At 50.0% G+C, this 24,364-nt stretch overlaps 1 protein-coding gene across 1 annotated transcript; it reads left to right on the plus strand.

Moving 5' to 3' along the window:
- Positions 1-706: 706 nt before the first annotated feature.
- CA6 (carbonic anhydrase 6) lies at positions 707-22,591 on the plus strand. The gene is made up of 8 exons (XM_034671715.1): positions 707-797; positions 2,687-2,866; positions 10,173-10,321; positions 10,993-11,085; positions 14,798-14,867; positions 18,661-18,818; positions 19,995-20,118; positions 22,087-22,591. The coding sequence occupies exons 1-8, from the start codon at positions 719-721 to the stop codon at positions 22,194-22,196; spliced, it is 963 nt and encodes a 320-aa protein (XP_034527606.1). The 5' UTR covers positions 707-718; the 3' UTR covers positions 22,197-22,591.
- The last annotated feature ends 1,773 nt before the right edge of the window (positions 22,592-24,364 follow it).

Below are 24,364 nucleotides of genomic sequence, written 5' to 3' on the forward strand. Positions count from 1 at the left end.
GTTAGGACAAAGGCTTCCCATGGAGAAACAGGAGGCCCACGGGAGCTCGATGGCCCCGAGGCACACCCTAGGATGTGGTTCCGGAGCTGGGGCTCCGGGGTCTACAGGCAGTTCAAGAGTGACGCTAAGAACACAAGGGCCTCCGGGTGGGACACTGGTCCATGCCCAAGCGTGGGGGGCCAGGCCATTTCCCAAGACAGCAGCCAAGGCAGCCCAGGTCTGCAGGGGCAGCCCGTGTGGACTGCTGATGGGGAGGAAATGCCAAGCCAAATCCGGCTAGGGTTTCGGGCCCCAGGGATGGCCCTCACCCATTCCCAGAGTCCCCAATTGCCAGGAGCAAGGGCACAGGAAGTGTCATTGTCCCCGGGAAATCCTCCCCATCCTGCTTCTCTCTGCCTTGGGCCTTTCCCTGTCCTGCGGCCACTCATCCACAAAGGGTGCACTGTGTGGTCCTTCAAGTGAGTTTTCATAAGTTAGGACATGGAACAACCCAAACCGTGGGCTCAGTGCACGTGACGCCAGCAGGGCTCGGGCAAGTGCACGCCACCTGGCCCCGTCACCCGAGTCACAAGGACCATTGTGGGAAGGTGTTATTGTTTTACTGGGTGCAGCTGAGGGTGGGTCAGTCAGCGAGACTTGGTAAATTGTTATTTACAGTTTCTGAGCTTTTAAAAGAAGAGCTGCCCCAGGATCGGCGTGGCTCGGGACCTGCGGCGCCATGGCAGCTCTGGCCCTGCTGCTGGCTCTGCTGCCCCTGGGCGCCTGGGCCCAGCACGGCTCCGGGTGGACCTACTCAGGTAAGCCCCCACCCCAGGGGCTGCGCCTCTCCTCGGTACCCTCACCTGCTGGGGCTGCCCCTCCTGCCTACGGAGAGCACACGGAACTCAGACCCCGATCGGGACAAGGGGAGTTCGCGCTCCCTTCCCGGACCCCCTGCTTCCCCAGCAGGTGTTTTGTTTTAGAACCTTTTCTGGCCGCGGTGCTGGTTGGAGAGCCCGCGCGGCGCCTCTGACTGCGTAGCCCTTTGCTTTCGCGGGCTGTGCGCCTGGTGGAGGAAGTTGCTAGAAAGGGCTCCCTGCCATCTCACAGAGGGCGTGCGGGCTTGTGAGAGCTTTCTTCTTGGAGGGTTCATGGTCTGAGATTTACCCAGAACACCCCGACTTGCCGAGAACCCAGCAACTTTGCACGGCCCCCAGGCTGCCGCCTCCCAGGAGCCGTGACTCTGCTGGGACCCAGATGTGCCCATCGGGACCCGAGTCACCCCTCCCATGGGGGGCAGTGAAGAGAGCTCCTGTCCCTGCCCCCCTTTCCCTGCCCAGCACTGAGGGATGGGGCTCTGGAGCACCCTCAGCGTCGCCGGCTGACCCACTCTCCACACAGCGCCCCCAGCTTTGGACACCAGGGGAAGCATGCATTCAGGGTGGATGTATGTCCTGTTAAGTCAAGGGCAACGGAATTAGGGACATCACGGGAGGCTCAGAGAGTTCAGCGTCAGAGGGCAGGGCCACCAGCTCTGACCAACCGCTCCACTCGGGAGCAGAGGACGCTCACACGTGGCCAGTGCCACAGAGGCCCTGGGCTACTACTTCCTGTGGCTCGTCGGTACTTTGGGTGGTTCAGAAGCATAAGCAAGAGAGAGAATTCCAACAGGCTGGTCTTGTCCTTCCCAAGCTCAGCCCGGCCTCTGAGACTGCGGGCCTTTTGGGAAGCCATCAGGGGACCGGGAACACTCGGGGCAGCTGCTTCAAAGGCCTTTGAGGAATCCTCGAGAAACTGCAACACTGCCAGGGACACAGGCCAAGGCCTCTCGATCCATGCAGGGGCTGTGCTCGGGGCTTCTGGCCTTGATCCTGGCATCCCACCTCTGGGAAAGACTCGTTTAAATATTGGTTTGTAGTATTAAATCAAGAAGAGCAGAGAAATAGAAAAAAATTGACTTTTCTGTTGATTACAAAACCAAGCAGCTGTGAGGGGCCCCAGTACAAACATCTTCCTTAAAACAAGCTTGCCATGCAGCTACCATCCCAACTGTGAAGGGGCGGGCCCGTTACAACCACTAGCTTTCTTCCTTCTCTCCCTAGAATCGTTGCCCACCTTTAAAAGAGACATTTCCTTACTTTGATTCTTTTCAATTAATCACTTTGGTCATCTTTGAACGTGATGCTTCCCCTTCTTGCCCTGAATCCGTAGGTGTAGGCACCCAGGTGGCCTTGACCATACTGGGATCCCATGAAAGGGGCTGGAGCAAGTAAACAGGTGGGGGAGGGGAGGGGACTGCATGGTTGTTGGGGGAGGGAAAGGAAAACTGTGCCATTAGGAGGAAATGGGGACAGGACCCCTGAGAGTAACACAGCAATGACAAGCCCCAAGGAGCCTTCTAGTGCATTTACCAGCATATTCCCATTCCAGGGGAAAACTATATATTAAAGACCTTCATTGTTTTCCAAAAGCTGACTGTTCTCGGCATGAGTGACAGCAACAGGGGAGTCTGGAATCCATGTCAAAGCCCTTGAGACACCAAGTTCCACCAAGCGGACTTTGACGGTGTCCCTCCCACCTCCTTCTGGGGGTCAGGCTCTGCTTTCTAGAAGGGAGACCCTGGCCTTGATTGTGGCCTCCCGCTGGGCAGGCCCTGCTGTGAGCTAAGCCCCTCCAACTCTAACCCCTTGGCTCTCTCCTGTCACAGCGGGGACACTGGACGAAGCGCACTGGCCAAGGGAGTACCCCACCTGCGGGGGGATGAGACAGTCACCCATCAACCTGCAGTGGAGAAAGGTTCAGTACAACCCCTCCCTGAAGGCTCTGAACCTGACAGGCTACGATGTCCAGGCAGGCGAGTTCCCCATGATCAACAACGGCCACACAGGTAAGGGGCAGGTGGCAGGACGCTGTCCACAGGTGCCTGGCAGCGGCGTCAGGTGCCAGGGGCCAGAGCGGCACACGGGAGACACAGAACTCAGGCTGGGAGCTGCAGGCCACAGGCGGGCGGTGGCCTCCACCCCAAGCTGTGCAGAAGGGCCTCTGTCTTTGGCCTCAATTCCTGGCTGGCTCCTTCCTTCTGCGTGTTAGTCTCTCCCCAAGCTCACTCTGACCCAGCCAGTGGGAAATGCAGCTGACAGAGGCCGTGCTGCTGAGGCCCCTGACCAGCCCGAGAGGTCCGCGCACCTGTGCCCTGGTTGGACTTTCCGTATTTTCTGTATTGAGTCTGATTGGCTCACTATGCCTGACAGGCGGGCCCAGTATTTCTCAAAGGTTTTGCTTATTTTATTTATTTATTTAAAAAGACTAATTAATTAATTAATTAATTTGACAGTGAGAGAGAGAGAGAGAGCACAAGCAGGGGGAGCGGCAGGCAGAGCAGCAGAGGGAGAAGCAAGCTCCCCATTGAGCAGGGAGCCCGACGCGGGGCTCGATCCCAGGACCCTGGGATCATGACCTGAGCCAAAGGCAGACGCTTAACCGACTGAGCCACACAGGTGTGCCTCAAAGGTTTTAAAAAGAGGCTCTTGAGGTCTTGAATTGGGTCCTCTTCTAGGAAGGGGGTGGAGGTCAGACAGGAAAAGGCTGACCTGGATCTTGGAGACCCCCCCCCCACTTCAGAAGCCTGGACTGTTCAACTGGAAAATCCGTGCTTTACGTTTACTGAACATTCTTTTGATTTTCCAAGTGGACCCATCTCCCCTGAGCCTGGTGATGCCCTCCACCCCCGGCAAGGGGTATTGTTTAGGCTGGAGGCTAGCGGCCTTGGGAGGCAGAAGGACTTAAGGTCCTGCAGTCTCTGGTGGCTGAGCCAGACTCAGACCCCCAGCCCCCATGTCTGATTCCTCAACCACGTCCTCCTCAAACACCCCCACCCACTCCACATGCTCTGGGCTGATTTACTGCCCACCCACATAGGTGCATGGAGGTCACAGGACTTAGATCTCCTATTTGCACGATGGAGAAGATAAAACCAGTTGCCCTTGATGGGGCTGGTGGACACGGGAGAATGAAGATCGATAAAAGGCCTCAGGCACATGTGGCCGAAATCACTGAACTCTGCAAAGAATTCATGAAAGCCTGATTCAATCATTAACGTCAAGCTCCTGTTTCCAAAGTTACTCTCTGAAGCCTCCAGCAAGCCGGCAGGATGGAGCTTCCCCTGCTCTCCTTGCCCTTGATGAAGAGGGGCCAAGGGTGGCGGCTGAGGGTGGGGGAGAAGCTTTATTGACCCCACCAGGACAGGCAGCCAGAAGTATCAAAGGATTGAAGACCCCATAGGCAACATGGGCTGTTTCTGTTGCATGCCTGCTGGGTAGGGCTTTGTGCTGAGGACCCAGGAGAGGGGAGGGGTTAGGAAGGTCCCAGCTTCTGGGGAGGTGGGGCTTACAGCGGCCCCCTCCTCCCAGTTTGGAGAGGGCCCTGGACCTTCCTCCTATGGGCTGTACTGGGCTCTCTGGAGGCTGGAAGCCTGTAGGTTTCCCCATCTACCCATTATCATATCAAACATATTGGAATGCACTCAAATGGCTCCCATTACTTATATTTTTTTGATGTCAAGTATTTTGAAAGATTTTTAGAATTCTTTACAATTGGCTTTACATTGTCAGCAAGCTCCAAGCTTCGAGAATTCTACTGAAGGAAAAAAAAAACACCCTAATCAACAAATTTTCAAATCTAATAACATTTTGATGAGCAAGTTTAACAATAAAATTGATATGATATAATTAAACACTTATTAATTTTGATTTTGTAGGGTTCTTTTTAGATTTAGGAACCTAAGATAGATAGATATGTGTAATATACACACACATATTTTTAATTGACTTCATTTTTTTGAGCAGTTTTAGACTCATAGCAAAATGAAGAGGAAAGTGCAGAGATTTCTCATACACCCTCTGCCCCCACATCCACTGTTTCCCCATTGTCAATATCACTCACCAGAATGGTACAGTATCTTTTTAAAGATTTTATTTATTTATTTATTTATTTATTTATTTATTTATAGAGCAGGGGGAGGGGCAGAAGGAGAGGGAGAAAGAATCTCGAGTAGACTCTGTGCTGAGCATGGAGCCCCCCGTGGGTCTCTCCATCCCACGACCCTGAGATCATGACCCGAGCTGAAATCAAGAGCCAGTTGCTTAACCAACTGAGCCACTCAGGCGCCCCTAGAATAGTACTTTTTTTTTCTTTTTCTTTTTCTTTTTCTTTTCTTTTTTTTTTACCGTGGATGAACCCACCTTGACACAACATAATCACCGAAAGTCCAGAGATTTTCACAGCCCTAATTATCCCCTGTGCTCCGCCTGTTCATTGCTCCCCCTCCCTCCACCCCCTGCAGCCACTGATCCTTTTACTATCGCCATAGTTCTGATGTTTCCAGAATGTCACAGAGTTGGGATCATATGGTATGTAGCCTTTGCAGATTGGCTCCTTCCATTGAGTAACACATTTAAGGTTCCTCCATGTCTTTTCATGGCTTGGTAGCTCATTTCTTTTTAGCATTGAATAATATTCCATTGTCCGGATAGACCACCGTTCATCCGTTCACCCACTGAACGGCATCTTGGCTGCTTCCAAGCTCATAATTCGGCAATTATGAACAAAACTGTCATAGACATCCATGGGCAGAGTTTTCTGTGGACATAAGTTTTCAGCTCCATTGGGTGGAGCACGATAACTGAGCTGTATGGTAAGACCGTGTTTAGTTTTGTCTTCCGAAGTGGCCGCGCCATGTTGCGGCCCCGCCAGCAGTGAGTGAGCTCCTGCTCTTCCACACCCTCCCAGCGTTTGGGGGTAACAGTGCTCTGGATTTTGGCTGTTCTCATAGGTGTGCCATGGTATCTCACTGGTGTTAATTTGTATTTCCCTGAGGACATACAATGTGGAGTCTCTCTTCGCATGCTTGTTTGCCATCCGTACGTCCGTGGTGCGGTGTCTGCTCAGGTCTCTGGCCCATTTTTTGATCAGGCTGGTTGTTATTGTTGAGTGTTAAAGGGCTCTTTGTATATTTTGGCTAGGAGTCCTTCAGCGGATGTGTCTTTTGCAAATATTTTCTCCTAGTCTGAGGCTTACCTTCTAAGTCTCCTGATAGTGTCTTTTACAGAATTGAACTTTTTATTTATTTTTAAAAGATTTTATTTATTTGAGAAAGAGAGAGAGGAGGAGTGAGCACAGGCAGGTGGAGGGGCAGAGGGAGCGGGAGAGACAGACTCACTGCTGAGCAGGGAGCCTGAGGCAGGGCTTAATCCCAGGACCCTGGGATCATGACCTGAGCCGAAGGCAGACACTTAACCAACTGAGCCACCCGGGTACCCCTTACAGAACAGAAGAATTTAATTGTAATGGAGTCTAGCTCATCAAGGATTTATCTCATGGATCCTGTCTTGGTGTTGTGTCTAAAAAGGCCTCACCACATCCATGGTCATCTATGTTATGTTCTAGGAATTTTATGGTTTTGCATTTTACATTTAGGTCTGTGGGCCATTTTGAGTGAATCTCGGTGACAGGCGTGAGGTCTGGGTCTAGACTGGTTTCTTGGCATGTGGATGTCCCGCTGTTCCGGCCCCGTTTGTTGAAGAGACTCCATGGTACTGTCTTTGCTCCTTCGCTAGAGATGAGTTGAGTAGATTTATTTGAGTCTATTTCTGGCCTCTCTATTTGGTTCCACTGAGCTATTTGTCTCTTACTAACACTACCTTCTACTGATTGTCACTTAATAGTAAGTCTTCCAGTCAGGTAGTGCCAGTCCTCCAGCTCTCTTCTTCTTCAATCCTGTGTTGGCGATACTGGGTCTTTCGCTGCTCCAGAAACTTCAGAATCCATTTGTTGATATCTACAAAACAACTTGCTGGAATTTTGATGGCATTGACTCCATGGATCAAGTAGAGAAGATCTGACACCTTGGCAGTACCAGCTCTTTCTACCCAGGAACACAGACCATCTCTCCACTTCTTTATTCTTTGATTTCTTTCATCAGAATTTTGAACTTTCCTCATCTAGATCCCGTCCACACTTTGTTAGATTCATACGTAAGTACTTAATTGTGGGGGGAGCTCATACACGTGGCACCATGCTTTTAATTTCAAATTCTACTTTGTATTTACATTTTTATGTACCCTATCTTTTATTATTAGATTCCACAGATATAAAATGGTATTTCAGTAAAAAGAAATTGAAAACACAGTTGGATATTGAGACAAACTTAAATTGCTACCAGAGCTTCTAAAGCTTATTCTCAATTTCCCTATTTAGTCGTGGACTGGTAACAGTTGGTGGACCAGTACTCATTGATTAACATATATATTCTTTATCCCCCAAAATATATATTCATAGGCTCCAGAAAAGCTTACAGGCCTGAGACATTGGGCCTTTAAAGGCCAGCGGGAGAAACAACACTGTTCTCTTAGTAGGTACTATTAGTCACTCCATTTGTTAGGCTCCTTGAAAGGACGGGCGATCTGTCATTCATCCTTCTAGCTCAGTACCTGGCACAGAGCCTGACATAGATCAGATGCACTTGAGGGGAAAAGACTTACATGTGAAAGGATAAATCCCCAAGTACGTGCCCAGAGTGAGGTAGGGTTCTTAGCAGGTTCCATCTCTGAAGGCTCTGGGAGCGAGGCTGGTTTTGTCTTAAAACAAACAAACAAAAATACCCACCCCCCTCGCCGAGACCCCTTTCATTTTGAAATAGTTTTAGACTAGAAAAACTGCAAAAACAGTACAGAATTCCCATATACCCTTCTCCTTCCCCTAATATTAACCTCCTCTAACCTTACTACCTTGATGCATACAACATGATCGACTGTCTCACAAACCCTTGTGAATTTCATCACGTTCCCATAGATGTCCTCCTTCTGTTCTGAGACCTAATCCAGGATCCTACAATCCATGGAGCCCTCTTACCGCCTTGGTCCCCTCCAACCGCAGTTAGTTCCTCCATGTTTCTTTGACCTTCACGACCTTCACAATTTGCTCTCTTTTTCTTGAGCACAGAAAATGCGTAGATCACCTGATTCTTCTGGCTTGAAAGGAACTTGGAGGAACTTAGTTTCAAGCAAAGAGGAGCACCTTCTGCTAAAACTTAGATCACTTTTCGGAATCCGGGAGGTGAATTTAGCTAGTTTATTTTGGGGGACAGGCATTTGGCTTCACCTCGTCAAAGGCCCAGTAACGTGCTCTGAAGCAACATCGCTGCCATTTTTCAATCCAGCCCGTGCGATCCTGTGGATACAGCTAGGGCAACAAAACACTCTGTCTGCAGGGACCTGTGTTTGGGGGAAACATACCCATCAGGAGTTTTATCACTGCTCACGGGGGCTAACTGTCCAATTAGAAAGCTCTGGCCTGGTGTTCTGCTTTCCTATCTCTTGGCAAAGATGACTCTGCACATCTTTTAAAGGCTTTTCCATTTTTTTTTTTTTCATGTGAGCATCGATTTGGAGGCTGGCTGCGTTTGAAGCACCAGACACGAAATATCTGCTCTGCCAAAGCGCTTGTTAGACTCTTTGGGGCCAGATTCCTGCTTTACAAGCATATGAACTTAATCGCAGCTCCCTCCTGCTTTAGACAAATTGGAAGGGACGAAGGGGACATTATTGATAGATATCAAATCCCTAGCATTTGCTCTTTAAGGAAACCTACTTGTTTATCATCCTCTTTGATGACTTTAAATGGAGACACCTGGCTCAAAGACTAGCTGCTGCCTGTCCCTGCCCCAGTCCTAAATTATGTATAGATCTTTTTCTGCGTCACTCTTTGCTGTCACCCTCCCGTGTCTTCCTTTTCTCTGGCTCATTCCAAAATGTAGAGATGTCTCTGAGGCCTGAGCCAGTGAAGCGAACAACGGCAGCTAGGTGACCAGGGTGACCTCCCTGGGGCCAGCCTGTAGGGCACGAGCAGGTGGAGGAAGTGGGAAGAGTGGCCCATTTTCCCACTGGCAGGAACTTGACACTTGAACGCATCCACGGATAAGAACACCAAGTTAAACCTCAGGCCAGGAGCTCGTGCGATTCCAGACTTGCTGTAGAATTTGGTCTCTTGTCTTCCGAAGACAAGGGGAGGCCTGTAATGGGGACATCCTATCCCGGCCATGCCCCGTTCTTGGTCCGGTCTGCCCCCCCCCCCCCATGACCTGTGTGCCTCTGAGCAAGTCTTTCCACCCTCCAGGTTGACTTCCTCGTCCATAAAACAAAAGCAGTGAAGCCTGCAGTGATTCTCCCTTTTATGAGATGGAGTCATCTGGTCGTTGGGCTATTGCTTTTTTTTTTTTTCCAAATATTTTATTTATTTATTTTAGAGAGAGAGCGAGAGAGAGAGAGAGAGAAAGAGGGCACTAGCAGTGGGGAGAGGGATAGGCAGCCTCCCCGCTGAGCAGGGAGCCCGACGTGGGGCTCGATCCCAGGACCCTGGGATCATGACCTGAGCTGAAGGCAGATGCTTAACGACTGAGCCACCCAGGTGCCCCATTTCTCTTTTCGATCCCAGGACCCTGGGATCATGACCTGAGCTGAAGGCAGATGCTTAACGACTGAGCCACCCAGGTGCCCCATTTCTCTTTTCTTTCTTTTTTAAAAACATTTTATTTATTTATTTGAGAGAGAGAGAGAGAGACAGAGAGAGAAAGCAGGAGCAGGGGGAGGGGCAGAGGGAGAAGCAGACTCCCGGCTGAGCAGGGAGCTTGTCGGGCTATTTCTAAAAGGCTACCCAGGATGACTATACTAAACACCTCAACTTGGCCTCACTTACGGTACTCTGGGAGTAAAAGTCATCGAACTAGTCCCAAGAGGGCCCCCTTCCTATTCCTACAATGTGGGCAAATTACAAAATTGGCCGGAAGTAGAGAGTGGCATTCTGGTTTCCACATCCACTGGCCGTATTTTTTAGGGCATCCTCCTTCCCTAGGGCTGACAAGCTGGCCTTGCCACTCCGTGGTCCTGCCCCTGCCCTCCAGGTCTGGGTAGGAGAGCGTGTGCCCTGACATGGGCACCTGCCCAGCCCAGCTCTCTCATCCTGCCCTGTGTGCCAGTCACCTCCTCCCCATGGGTGACCCTGCTGGTGGAGTTCTAAGCCACTGTCATCCTGGCTTGCCCCATAAGTGGGCAGGGGAGCAGGGGAGCTACCTGGCCAGTAGACCTGACCCATCCATACCCATCTGCACACTCGCAGCCCTCGTTCGTCTTCTCTCCCAGTGCAGATCAGCCTGCCCCCGACCATGCGGATGACGGCCACCGACGGCACCGTGTACATAGCCGAGCAGATGCACTTCCACTGGGGTGGCGCATCCTCAGAGATCAGCGGCTCTGAGCATACCATCGATGGAATCAGATTTGTGGCTGAGGTACTCTGAGGACTCCAGCCAGGTCCTCTTTTCTCTTTCAAACACCACAGTCACTTTCTTTAGTAAAACAATCAAGGGGACTGCATGGTGACAGTCAAATCACCCTAAGGTTTTTTTTTTTTTAATTCATTCACGACTATTTATTGATCCCTGCTATGTGCCAGGGGTTCCAGCAGGGTCCCTGCTCTCCCAGAATGCACAGCAAGGCAGGAGTTTACAGCCCATGGAATGGGGCAAGCCCTCTGAATTTCTACATGTTAGATTTTCAGAGTTGTCTCTGTCTTGCATAGATCTGTCCTTAGGATGACCATGGTGTACAGTGTCCTCCAGAGCAAGTTGACCCATGCCCACTCCTGGGAGACCTCAGGAGAACCCAGTGGCCTCATACGAGCCCTCTGGACACTGCCACCTTGTCTGCCTGGAGGGACGTGGGGTCAGGGAAATGCCCTTGAATTGCCATCTCCCCAGAATCCCACTCATGCTCTTTCTATTCTTGGAGAACTTTCTGGTCTTGATAGATCTCATAATCAGATGGAAGGAGTTCAGAGTTGTTTGGGAGGGACAGGCTGAGGCTTTGGGGGGGGCATCTTTCTTTTCATTCTTCCCTGAGAACCTGAAATAGTTGAAGTCTGTGTGGACCGCCCTTGACTTACACTTTCTTGCTCCCACAGATTCACATCGTTCACTACAATTCTAAATACAAGAGCTTCGCTATAGCCCAGAGTGAACCCGATGGTTTGGCTGTGCTGGCAGCCCTCGTTAAGGTAGGCTGAAATGACAGACGTGAAGTCATAGACTGGCGTCCAGAGTATCAAGTGTAGACCAAAGGTCTTCCTTCCTGTCCCTCCTCATCTCTTTCGGAGCTCACCACTCTCAAAAAAAACTCTGAGTCAGTGAAGCCCTTGCTCACAGTCTTTGTGCTCCTGTGTCACCAATCTCAGGGACCTTGGATAAGTTGGACACCTGACTTAAAAGAGCTAGGATGGGGCGCCTGGGTGGCACAGCGGTTAAACGTCTGCCTTCGGCTCAGGGCGTGATCCCGGCATTATGGGATCGAGCCCCACATCAGGCTCCTCTGCTGTTAGCCTGCTTCTTCCTCTCCCACTCCCCCTGCTTGTGTTCTCTCTCTCGCTGGCTGTCTCTATCTCTGTCGAATAAATAAATAAATAAAATCTTTAAAAAAAAAAAAAGAGCTAGGATCACAGCACAGTTGGCCAAACATTAACTGGCCTGAGGGCAAGGGGAAGCCAGCCACCTTCTGGGTAAAGATAACACTTCTGCTTTTCTCAGAAAGTCTCGAGGGCAGGACTTGTGGCAAGGTGGCAAGAAGTGGTCAGCGAATTCAGTTTCCCCAACAAGTGTTAAGTTGGATAAAATTGCCAAAACCAACCATTTCCCTGTTCTGGAAATGAACCACAGACAAAGAACAAATTGAGACATTTATTTGTAAAAAGTGGCTACAATTTTGAGCAAGAACAATGAGGCTATTCCTATCCCCACCCTCTAGCTTGGTCAGCAAAGTGGTTTTACTGGGGCAGACTGGACAGGAGAACCAGCAGCCTCACTGCCTGGTGGTGGGGGACCCACTTGATTTGGAGTGTGAGTTGAAAACCCAGGCTCCAGGCAGTAACAGTAAAAGTAGCAAGCTTGAGAGAAAAGACAGAACACAGAGGGAACACTTGCAGCTCTGATCATCTGAGGTTGCAGATCTAGTTGAGGAAAGTACCAAGTGGCAGACCAATCAGAAACGTAATGAGAGATCCTGGAAATGCGAGAGCCGCAGAAGGGCTGTGTGAGCTTCCCGAGATGGCCTGGTAGCAAGCAAAAACTGAGGCTGACCTGAGAACTGGCTGATCTCTGAATGTGCCTCTCAACCCACACACAGATCCATCAGCAGAGGGTGTGAGGGGCTTGAGGGGTTTCAGCGGCAGGCTCTGCTGAAATCATTGAGCTGACCACAAAGCTATGCTGACCCTAAAAATAAGATTTAAGAACAGAGTGGAGACATCAGCTGGCTGGGGAGACACATCCTGCAGGTGAAGGCCAAGCAAATTACTAAACAGATATACAAACAAACAAAAAAACTCTCAGGACAATTTTTAAAAATTGGAATTCCTATTTACTATCATGTCATTATTTAAATGTCCAGTTTTCAAAAAAATTTTTGCACATGCAAAGAAATAGGAAAATATGATCCATATTTAGGAGAAAAAAATGCAGTGAACAGATAATGACGCTGAGTAGACTCAGGGATTTAGCAGACAAGATTTTCAAACAACCTTCATATATGTGTTCAAGGAATTAAAGGAAAGTATAATGACAATGACTTTAAAAAGGGAAATCTCAATAGAGAAACAGAAATGATAAAAATGCACCAAATGAAAAGTCTAGAGTTGAAAAGTATGATAAATAAGATGAAAAACTCAAGACATGGTCTCAAAGCAGATATGAGGCAGCAGAAAAAGGAGGCAGTACATTTGGAGAGAGAACAAAGAAATTATTCAGTCTGAGGAACAAAGGAAAAAGATTGAAGAAAAATGAACAAAGCCTTAGAGATTCATGGGAACAAGATCACACAGCCCAAATAGACGTAATGGGAGTCTTGGAGAGGAAAAAGAGAGAGTGATAGAAAAAAAATTGAAGAAACAATGGCCCCCAAATTCCCCAAATTTGATGAAAAAAATTTACTAAGCCAGGAAACTGAACAAAACCCATGTCTGATCAGAGTCAAAGTCAAACTGTTGAAACCAACAAGAGAAAAAGGATTTTTTGTAAACAGGGGACTGACACTACAACTAACAGCCGACTTCTCATTAGAAACAAGTCATCAGAAGGCCGTGGAATGCCTGTCAACCAGGAATCCTAATCCAGCTAAACACCTTCAACAATGAGGTGAAACAAAGGCATGCCCAGATAAAGAAAAACTGAGATAATTGCTGTCTTACAAGAACTATTACAGAAAATCCTTTCAGCTGAGAGGCCAGTGACTCATCAGACAGTAACTCAAATCCACAGAAAGAAATGAAGGGCACTGGAAATGATAACTATAAAATACTATATACAAATATTTTTGTCTTATCTTTAAAACATTTCTTTTAAAAAACCCATAAGATTGTTGAAAGCAATCATCATACCACTTATTGGTAGGTTTACAATATAGGTAGATGTAATGTCGGGGACCAAAGTGGGGAAAATAGAAATAGAACTAGCTTGGAGCAAAGTTGCTACATTTTATGGGAATTAAGTGAGTATTAACCTGACGTAGGTTGTGACAAGTTGTATCTGGAGCAGTAGTCCCTCCTTATTCTCGGTTTCACTTTCCCAGGTTTTAGGTACCCGAGGTCAAGTGCAGTCTAGAAGAAAATGTTCCTTCTAGTGATGTATTCCAGTAGCCTAACGCTAGGTCACGGCGCCTATGTCATTCACCTCCTTGATCTCATCACATAGGCATTTTATCATCACGCATCATCACAAGAGTGAGTGCAGCACAGTGAGATATTTGGAGAGAGAAAGACCACATTCACATAACTTTTATTTCAGTATATTGTTATGATTGCTCCATTTGATTATTAATTATTGCCGTTAGTCTCGTACTGCGTCTAATTCATACACTGAACGTCATCACAGGTATGTATAGAAACAAACGCGGTGTATATCGGGTTTGGTGCTACCCCTGGTTTCAGGCATCCACTGGGGGTCCTGGAATGCATTCCCTTCAGATAAGGGGGAACGGCTGTAATCACTAGAGCAAATGCTAATAATTAAAAATGGTTAAATGGTACACGGAAAGTATTTCACACAAAAGGTGGAACAGAGGAACAAAAAGCCACGAGGCACCTAGAAAACAAGTAGCAAGCAGCAGTCACAGATCCAAGAAATCGGAATTCATGCACAGCGAAGAAGAATTGGATCAACACCACTGACTGAAAAGAACCATTGAAAATCTACCTTTTTCACCAAAAGCAATTTGTCTGACTTCTAAAATGTCAGCACTCACACAAAAATTGGTGACCCGGGAGCGGGCAGAATTGGAGCCGTTTTGCCTTGGACAGAGGGCTGTCCCGGCTCAGTCACGAGTCCTGAGGACGAGGAAGCAGCACATGAGACCAAGCCCGCCCCCCCCCTTGTCACAGGGAACCGGCCTGCGGCAGGCCCTGCCCAAACAGGGTCACCGGGGGTATGGTGACAGTGACTTTGGGCCATGCCCTGAGAGCCTCACCGGTCACTGCCGAGAGAGCTCTCTCCCTGGGAGCTGCCGAAACGCTTCAGTCCAGCCCGCCTGGAAGAGACTAGTGGGCCCAGGCAGTTGGTGGCAAAGAACAGCCAGATTTTCTCTCCCCAGACCATTGGAGCGCGGACGGGCTGCCTCTTCCCTGCCCCCCTGGCTCTGCCCAGTCAGCAGGGACACCACACAGCTGAATTACCAGACGGAGGCCCCTTTTCCATTCGGTGAACTGCTCTGCGTTTCTCCTCCAGGTCAAGGATTACGGTGAAAACACCTACTACAGTGACTTCATTGCTCACCTGAACGACATCCAGCAGCCAGGTGAGGAAAGCCCCCCGGTGGCAGGAGCGCGAGGTGGGAGCAGGGGCCCGGGAAGGGGGATGTCGGCCCAGAGGTTGGCACACGGGCCCCACCAGGCGAGTGCCCCGCTCCCTGGGCAAGGGCTCTCATGCCGGCAATTCCTGCTGTCGGCTCAGGCTGCGAACACCTCCGAGAAACCTGTCCACAAAGCCCACCTGTTGCTCCCACAGTTGGAAGCCAGGGTACCACGGACTGGGGACATCTTCGCCTCACCTCTGGTTCCCACGAGTGGCGATGACTCTGGGCACTAGAGAGAGAGAGGTCCTCCTGAGCTTCAGGCTGAGACAGACCTCGAGAGTGAAGCCCCTCATTATCGCATCTNAGAGAGAGAGGTCCTCCTGAGCTTCAGGCTGAGACAGACCTCGAGAGTGAAGCCTCTCATTATCGCATCTGGACAGGGCTGGGCTTCCTTTCCTCTGCCTCCAGAAGGGGGAATTCTTGTCCGAGTGGCCACCTACCCTTACAGCCGTGACCTGAACAAGAACCACATCAGCCTTGACAGCTAGGCTTTGTGCTTGACTTTGGCCATCTCTCCCTGACTTCAGGTCCTGCCCCTCCAGGGGGTCCCTTGACCTCCCACTTAGGGGCCTTCTGTTCTCATCAGAGCAAGAGTGGGGGTGGGGGTGGGGGAGAGGCAGGGGGAGAAGCAGACTCCCGTCTGAGCGTGGAGCCTGACGACGCAGGGCTCGATCCCAGGACCCCGGGATCATGACCTGAGCTGAAGGCAGACACTTAACCGACTGAGCCACCCAGGCTCCCCTGCTGTTATTTTTATCCGCAGCTGTAAGTATGAGCACGTATTAACACTGCCTGAAAATCCTTAACTGCTCATCCGGGCCTTCGCTTTTCCCCTCTCCAGAATGCTTATTTCACGTTTTCTCCACTCCCTCGAAGCCCCCCCTGCACCAGCCCCTGCTTCCCCTTTGGAGCGGATTCCATGCCTTGTTCCTGCTTCACTAGGAAGGTGGTCAGACGCTCACTCATCTTCTCAGCCCGTCTGCACCTGCCTCGCCCCACGTGCCCTCCCCCGTTACAGCGGGTGAGAGCCCTTGTGCCCGACCAAGGCCGACCCTGCACATGTGTGCCACCGCCCCTCCCTCTCGGGGTCCTTCCTCCTGCACGCCTCTCTCCTGTCCCGCAGCCCGAGTTCTTACCGTTCACCCGTCATCCCGCTCAGCACCCACATCTGTGCTCTAATACCTCCCGGTTCAAAACACCAGCAGGCACGACTCTCTTTTGCCCCAGCCACTCCCTCACCATCTTCCCATCTTCCATTGTCTTTGAGGCGCCCTTGAACGCGTTGCCTCGTGGTCCTGTTCTGTTTTCTCGCTGGCCCTTGGCTGGCCCCGGCTGGCCACCATCCCTTTATGGTCACCTCTGTCAGATCACCTGGCCGCATCTCTTTTCTCTTAATTGACCTGGAAACAAGGATCCATTACTCCTGGCTCTCCTTCTGGCCACACTCCCGCTCACTCCCAACTCCACTCTTTCCGCTCCTGCTCTAATTAATGGTGGGGTTGCAGGCTCTGCCTTTCCAGGGGGTCTTCTTCAGTCCCATGCCTTCACTGCCCTCTCTGGGCTGTGGATTCCAAAAATCTGCATCTGGGCCTCCACGCAGTGACAGTATCAGGCGAGACAGGTGCGGCAGGGCAGATGCAAGAACCAGCCGGCTGCTTTACGGACCCTTAGCAAGGCCAGCAGGAGAAGCCACAGGCCTGTGCTCTGAGCTGTTTCCTCGAATGCACGACCTCAGCTATTCTGTTTCTACGAACTGACCCACATCCATTTCCTTTTCTGATTCAAAAAATTGCGCTTCTGATCAATACTGCTCACAGCACTGGCCTCCCTCTCAACTCCGGATTCCTCTATCCAACTGCTTGCTTGATACTGGCCTGTGAATCTAAAACTTAGCATGGCCCAATCTAACCCACCCCCCAGGTTTGTCCCTAAACAGATTTTCTCATCTCAGCAAAGAGCATCATAATCCAGCCCATTGTTTAAGCCCCAAATCCCAGAATCACTTTTTTTTAACTTAAAAAATAATTCTTTTTAAGTAGGTTCCACCCCCAACGTGGGGCGTGAACTCATGACCCTGAGATCAAGAGTTGCGTGCTGTATAAACTGAGCCAGCCAGGTGCCCCTCCCAGAATCATTCTTCATTTTCCTCTTTCCATTATCCCTCACATCCAAACTATCGGCAGGTCTTACTGTTTTCACCTCCCTGCTTTCAGTCCTCTTGTGTATAAGCTGAGAAGGAGAATTGCTGGATCATATAGTAATTCTATGCTTAGTTTTTAAAGTAGCTGTCATATCCTTTTCCTTAGTGGTTGCACCACGGTTCTGGAATTCTTAACTCACTTAAATATATTACTCGCTATAATATATTAATGATGAAACTAAATCTATGCGCTAGAGCCCTTTAGAAAGTGTAACTTGAAGCCTCTCCAATAACACTAACATTAAGAATTCTTTTTGCCTATTCATGGGATTATGCACGACTAGACTCTGACGCCTTGGTATAGCAAGCCTATTTATGTCTATGTAAAAACTACGTCCTCTTTGGGGCGCCTGGGTGGCCCAGTCGTTGAACAACTGCCTTCGGCTCAGGTTCATGATCCTGGAGTCCCAGGATTGAGTCCCGCGGGGGGCTCCCTGCTCAGCAGGGAGTCTGCTTCTCCCTCTGACCCTCCCCCCTCTCGTGCTCTCTCTCTCTCTCATTCTCTCTCAATGAAACTTTGAAAAAACCTGTAACCTCTTTGCCATTAAAAACATGCAAAGTGCTCAGGGAAAGTGAAGCAAAATTCAGCTCAATTCCATGTTTCTTCGATGGCGTCATGCTGAGCCCAGGGGCTTAGAGCCATGACATGAACAGAAGAGGGGTTCTCTAGATGCAGGGGTACCGGTGCTGGGAGTTTCCAGACACCCTGTGGCAGCGCCTCCCCCCGACACCCCACCTGTGGCTGAGCTTGGTTCCCTGGGGGCACGGCAGGACGAGCTCAGCACCGCCTGCAACCCTGCTTGGTTCTGAGTCTCCCCATCTAATCTCTATCTGCCCATTTTTAAAAAAGATTGTATTATCCATTTGAGAGAGAGAAAGCGAGCACAAGAAGGGGGTGGGGCCGAGGGAGAGGGAGAAGCAGGCTCCCCACTGAGCAGGGAGCCCAACTCGGGACTCGATCCCAGGACCCTGGGATCATGACCCGAGCCAAAGGCAGACGTTTAACCAACTGAGCCACCCAGGCACCCCTCTATCCACCCATTTCTAAGTGAGCCCACACCAAGGAACTTTGTTCTTCCTTTGAGAGTGCTCACCCCGAAGCCCCTAGCAGTCATAATTCCCTTTTTCATTTATCATAAAGCGTATGGTCTGCCCAACAGCTGCGATGACGTGAGGCTCCTGAGTATTTTCCTGTGAGCAAGTTCAGTGTCCACACTTCATAAGCACACCCCCTCCCCTTTATCCTCGGAGCAATCCTCTTGAGCGTTCCCTTGGCACAGATGGGGGAGCAGCCTTTGAGGAGTGAGCCCCCGGCCAGTGCCACTCAGCCAGGGGGAGGTATTGAGTGGCTCTCTCTCCAGAGTTTTTGCTCTTACGCCCTCTGGGAAGCAGCAGACGGGGGAAATGTTTCCAACAATCAGCTTCTATGTTCTGGTGAATTGGGAGATTCGAACATGGAGAGGTCTGACCTGAGCCGTCCTCCCAAGGGGCACCGGTGGCCCCTCATATTCTTTTATCCTTTGTCCCCTCTGTTAGGACAAAGCACGGTTCTGAGTGGCCTTGACATTCTGGACATGCTCCCCGAGAACACCCACCACTACTACAGCTATCAGGGGTCCCTCACCACTCCTCCCTGCACTGAGAACGTCCACTGGTTCGTGCTAGTCCATCACGTGCCGCTCTCCAGTGCACAGGTAAGGCCCGGTGTCACCTCCCTAGTCTCCCCTCTGACTGCTGGCTCACAAGAGTGCTCCCCTACACCTCACCTAATGCCAACACCTGGGCTCCTAGGGTGCTTTCATGCCCGGGGCTCCTGTGCCTCACCTCTGTTGCCGTGGGTGATCCTACCGGAGATGTGGCAGAGATGGGCACGTTGAGGCATCAGGGAATCCAAGGAACCCTGGGCCTTGGATGCAGCAAAAGGACAGGGACCCGACCTCAGTCAGAGGAGAAGAGCCATATGGTGAAGGCAAATATTTACTGAGCAGATGCTCCTGCCAGGTACTGCTCTAGGTGCTCGATGGACAGAACCCCCGTCCTCATGAGCTTACGTTCTAACTTCATAAATGGCTTTATGCAAGGACATTGACATACTGACATTGGTAGCTCTTTGCCGTGCTAACACGCCTGCAGCCCTTTGAGGAGAAGAGCTGTATCAGCTACCTTTTGTTCCCCAACATAGCATGGGTGCAGAATAAATATTTGTTGGGTTAATGAAAGGACAAAGGTAACTGAGGTTGCAGAGGCAAAGCTGGCATTTCCTTCTGGGTGATGTTCTTTCTCAAGAACAAATAAATCTTTTTCTTAAACTTTTCATTTCCCCAATGCAGGAAAAGGTGGAAAGACCCCTATTCAAGGATACCCACACAGAAATCTGTTTGTTTCTTTTTCTTCTTTCTGCTGGTGACCAAATACTCATAGAACACAATTAAGAGATGGTTGGAAGAATGGATGGATGGTTGGATGGATGGATGGATGGATGGATGGATAGATGGGTGGACGGATGATGGATGGTTGGAAGGATGGATGCATGGATGGATGGATGGATGGATGGATAGATGGGTGGACGGATGGATGGATGGTTGGAAGGATGGGTGGATGGATGGATGGATAGATGGGTGGACGGATGGATGGATGGTTGGAAGGATGGATGGATGGATGGATAGATGGGTGGACGGATGGATGGATGGATGGTTGGAAGGATGGATGGATGGATGCTCTGCCTGCCATGTAGCAGAACTTGAGATCTTCTCATACCTGTTTTATCGGGGTTATATACCTAAACTCAAGCTCTAGTTCAATGGCTAATGATGCCCCTTTAAACACCCAGTACCTCTTCCCCTCCATAATTCACTTCATGTGGCCTGTAGATTTGGAAGCTAGAGAATTCCATAGTGGATCACGAGAACAAGACTCTCCACAATGGCTATCGCAGGACCCAGCCGCTGAACAACAGAGTGGTGGAAACCAACCTCATGAGTCTCCCCAACCTGCGTAAGATCAACTCTCACTCCACTTTGCAATTTTTTGAGTCCTGTTTTCTTCCTTCTCTGGGTGGACCCATGTCTTCTGGCAACAGTAGGGGAGGGAGAGTCAGCTGAAGGGCAGGGGCTGGGAGGGGCCAATCTGTACAGGGCATGTGTGGGCGGAGGAGACGGCTCGTTTTCCCAGTCCCGGCAGCGAGGCCAGTGCATAGAACAGAGGAGACCACAGGATGGACAGTGACATGATTTATTACCTACTTGGTCTTGGCCAGAGAGAGTAGGAGAAGCAAGATGTTCAGCAACACCCTGATGCTCCCATGAGAGTGGAGGCTCAGGTAACCTTACCAAACACAACTCCAGTTATCTCCCTCACGCCTTTATCTTGGTCTGTTCACAAGCCCATCCCCAACTCCCACACATTCCCTCAAGGTGGGGTTAACTAGAGCATGCATTGTTCACTACATTTTCTTGGGGATCACACCCCAGATACTGGGATGCTGGAAGTAGACATGACCAGTCCAGCCTTCCTGGGACCCTCTAACCCACTGGGTCAAACTTCTTGGCTCACCTTATTGCTGTGGTTGCAAGAATGCAAATATTCTGCAGTTTTCCCACCGTCAGTTTGTCTGTGTCTCTCTAAAATTGTGGTGAACTAGACACATTCCCTGAATTCATTGTCTTTACAGTCTACTTCTCCTAACCATTCCTGAAACCTTTACACCCGCTAATACCATAGAATTGGTCTCCAATGAATATTGCCCACTCAGTATTACCCCAACTGATTATATGTATCTTTCAAAACTTTTAAATCTCCAGACATGCTCCCCCCTCCCCATCAACAAAGGCCTATTTGTGATTCTCTCCCCATCTTTCCTTCCTGCTTCATTGATTGTTTTCCCTTGCATTTGTTTCCTCCTCTGACAATACTCACAGAGGAAAAAGGACACCAGTTATAATGATCATTTTCCCATATTACACTGTATACGATATTAACAGTACCAATTCCTTTTCCAAAGGGTGACATCATCCTAACCAGGTCCAAACGCTAGCAGCCTAGCTGAAGGGACCCATCTGCCTGATCTGCCTTCTTGGTCTAATCCTGCCATGTTCCCATCGTCCCCGACAAAATGTTCACGGCTCTTGCAGCAGGCACATGCAGATTGTATAGTTTCCCACGTGCCACACCCCAAATGCTCTTTCCACGAGGGGGAGAGTCGTTCCAGTTCACCCTCAGGAAGGAGCTCAGGTGGTTTAGATATCCGCCTCTCCAACCAAGACGCCCCACACTGCAGTTTGCCTTGATGTCCATTGTGCCCATGCTTCTGAGACTCGCTGTTTAGGATTTTAACTCCAGCTTCCAGTAGGTAGTAAGAATTCTTCCTCTCCCACGCACAGCCAGGGACTGGAATGACAGCCTCCCTTTGCTGTTAAGAGAACGGAACTGGGCACCATTTTGCCCCACCTGCCCTCAGACCCAGACTTCTCGGTAGCAGCGCTGGTTTCCAGTCAGCCCGGTGTGTCACCCACCTGATGTCTCACAGTTCCTTCAAAGTCCACCCCCCGATGGGTTAATATGATCAACCCATCCATAAGGAATGACCTGACAAAGAAGCAAGATTACAAAAGCAAGATAATGGCCAAGTACAGGTGTCTTACAATTCATTATTAGAAAACACCCACATCCCCTTCAAGTAAGGGCTTCTGAGCATCACATGAGAAATCAAGGTCCAGGGGAAGAGCCACCTTTGACATATCAGCCCTTGGATTCTGGCAGCTTACACGCCTAAATTCAGACAGAGTGAAGGTGCTTGAAGACAATGGGATGGGAACATGGAGGGCATTCTAAGGAACCTAAAATTCTTCCCGTTAGTACAGGTGTGGGGAACGGTGTCTGGCTGTCCCACATGCTGTTTTCACGAAGACCACCAAACTTTTGACCTTTCTGTATCAACTCTTCTTTTTATAGGGTATAATCTAGTTCCTGAGTTCCAGCTTTATATAAACAAACTCGACAGTAAGCTCGAATACTTGAGAAGACTTATTGAAAAGAAGAATGTGAAAGAAAAACGCTACAGACGGAAAGCTTGAAGCGGGAGGTGTGCAGGACGAGGTGGCCCTTCCCCCGAGCCCACGCCCTGCCCGTCTCCCCTGGCTCCCCCAACTCCGACAAACCCTGTGTCGAGATCCCCTGTTCAGTTTCTGAGTAAGACAGGGGAAACCATCATCCGTGAGCAGAAGTGAGGTGGTGTAAGGGTAGGAGAAGGGGTTTGTTAGAAGACACCAAAGGGAATTAATTGGAATACAAATTTAAAGGAACTGGAGCCCTACGTATCTTCCTATCGAATCATGCGTGTTGATCTGTGTAAATTACAAAGCAGCCCGGGCTGCCCTATGGGATTTAGGTGTAATAAAACGTCTTTGGGAATTTGTCATTTGAAAATTTCTCTTTTCTCTTCCTTTGTACCACTTTGAATACGCCTTCTTTGCCCTCCCTCCTGGAGACACCGGTGATGGGACAGAGATCAAGGTGGGAGGGGTTCTAGGACCAAGTCTGGGAAAAAGGAGAGTCTTACCTTGGGAACTTGTTGGGGGGAGGTCTGGAGCATTGGCCATGCTGTGTGAGCAGAGGAAAAGGAGAGGAGTAGGACTGCGGGTTCCCAGGAGAGATGGGGAGGAGAGGGGAGGAGAGGAGAGAGGACCCCCTGCAGATCTTGTCCTCATCAGTCAGATGGTGGCCGGGCCTTGTCACTAGAGCCGGGTTCAAGAGCCAGTTCTGCTGCTTACTGTCATAATCGCTTACCGCGATCGTTGCCTGTCTCCTGGACGCGGTTTGAGTGCACTGATGCATGTTCCTGACTGAGGCCCCTTTCTTACTGCTCGCTCTTTGACTCCCCCATCTCTGGTCCAGCCCCCCACGTTCTTCCCAGTTCCTTTGTCTGCTCTCCTTACTGGCTTTGCTCCCACACCCACGCTGTCATTCTTTACCTCTGACTTCATTTACCCCTCAGGGCAGTCCTCAGCAGAGAGGCCTTTCTCCCAGTTCACTGAGACAGAAGCCAAGATGCAGGACAGCCAGGTGACTCGCCCGCCACCCCCGGGGAAGAAGACGGTAGAGCCAGGATCTGAAGCCAGGTCTTTTGTATCCAAGTTGGTTTAGCTACAGAAAGCTTCCCTTTCGTTTATCCACGCTTTGTGAAGTACCTGCCACGTGCCAGGCGTGCAGCTGAGGGATGGGGCACAGAGATGGGGCGGGAGGGATGGTTTCTACCCTGGGAGCTCAAGTCCCGTGAGCAGGACAGACATGGAACTAACCCATCGCCCTCTCCTGGGAGATCAACGGTTTGTGACCTCTGCAGAGGGCCTGGTGCTCGGCCTGGGTTGAAGGAGTTCACCTGGGAGCCCCGTGGGAAGGCTCTCGGTGCACCTGAGCCCGCAGGGAAAGGGGGCGTGGCTGGGAGGTCAGGTGCGCCAGCATCTCTGTGCCACTACGGTGTTGTGGATCTTCCGTGGGTGATGATGGGCCGCTGCTGCGGGGTGATGGCATTCCGCTGTGATAAGAGTCATCCTTTCCACCGGAAATGAGGGTCTGCGACGAACTGGAGTGGAGTTCCAGGGAGCGGCTCGGCCCAGGGGTTTACATAAATGAGTGAACGGAGATCACAGGTGTCTGTGCTTGAGAACAAAGGAAAAGGAACCAAAATTAAGTATAATGGTTCCCTAAAAGGGGAGGCAGGAGAAGAGTGGGGGATGGGGCTGGCAGTCGGGCTTTTCCTGAGCGCGTCCTGTTCGGTAGTTTTAACTTTGGAACCTTCTGTTTTACGTCATTATAAAACAAAATTAAATCTTAAGATCTTTTTAAATCCCTACAACTTAAGTTAAAATGTGAAAGCGTAGTAAAATGATCAGGGGCGCCTGGGTGGCACAGCGGTTGAGCGTCTGCCTTCGGCTCAGGGCATGATCCCAGGGTCCTGGGATCGAGCCCCATATTGGGCTCCTCTGCTGTGAGCCTGCTTCTTCCTCTCCTACTCCCCCTGCTTGTGTTCCCTCTCTCGCTGGCTGTCTCTGTCCTGTCAAATAAATAAATAAAATCTTTAAAAAAAAAAAAAGTAGTAAAATGATCAAATAGTTGTACATTGAGTTGGTAGCATACCCAGAGGGGATTTTTTTCCAAGTTATTTTAATTTATTAATTTTATTTTTTAAGAGATTTTATTCATTTCTCTGAGAGAGAAAAAGACAGAGAGGGGGGAGGGTCAG

The sequence above is a fragment of the Ailuropoda melanoleuca genome, chromosome 11, assembly GCF_002007445.2.
Source record: "Ailuropoda melanoleuca isolate Jingjing chromosome 11, ASM200744v2, whole genome shotgun sequence".
NCBI lineage: Eukaryota > Metazoa > Chordata > Mammalia > Carnivora > Ursidae > Ailuropoda > Ailuropoda melanoleuca.

What these genes read in the sequence shown, in the direction of transcription:
- CA6 (XM_034671715.1), top strand. Translation starts at nt 719, where the DNA reads ATGGCAGCTCTGGCCCTGCTGCTGGCTCTGCTGCCCCTGGGCGCCTGG. An exon ending in TGCTGGCAGCCCTCGTTAAG is followed by an intron (nt 11,086 to 14,797) that starts GTAGGCTGAAAT and finishes TTTCTCCTCCAG; the next exon opens with GTCAAGGATTACGGTGAAAA. An exon ending in TGCCGCTCTCCAGTGCACAG is followed by an intron (nt 18,819 to 19,994) that starts GTAAGGCCCGGT and finishes TGTGGCCTGTAG; the next exon opens with ATTTGGAAGCTAGAGAATTC.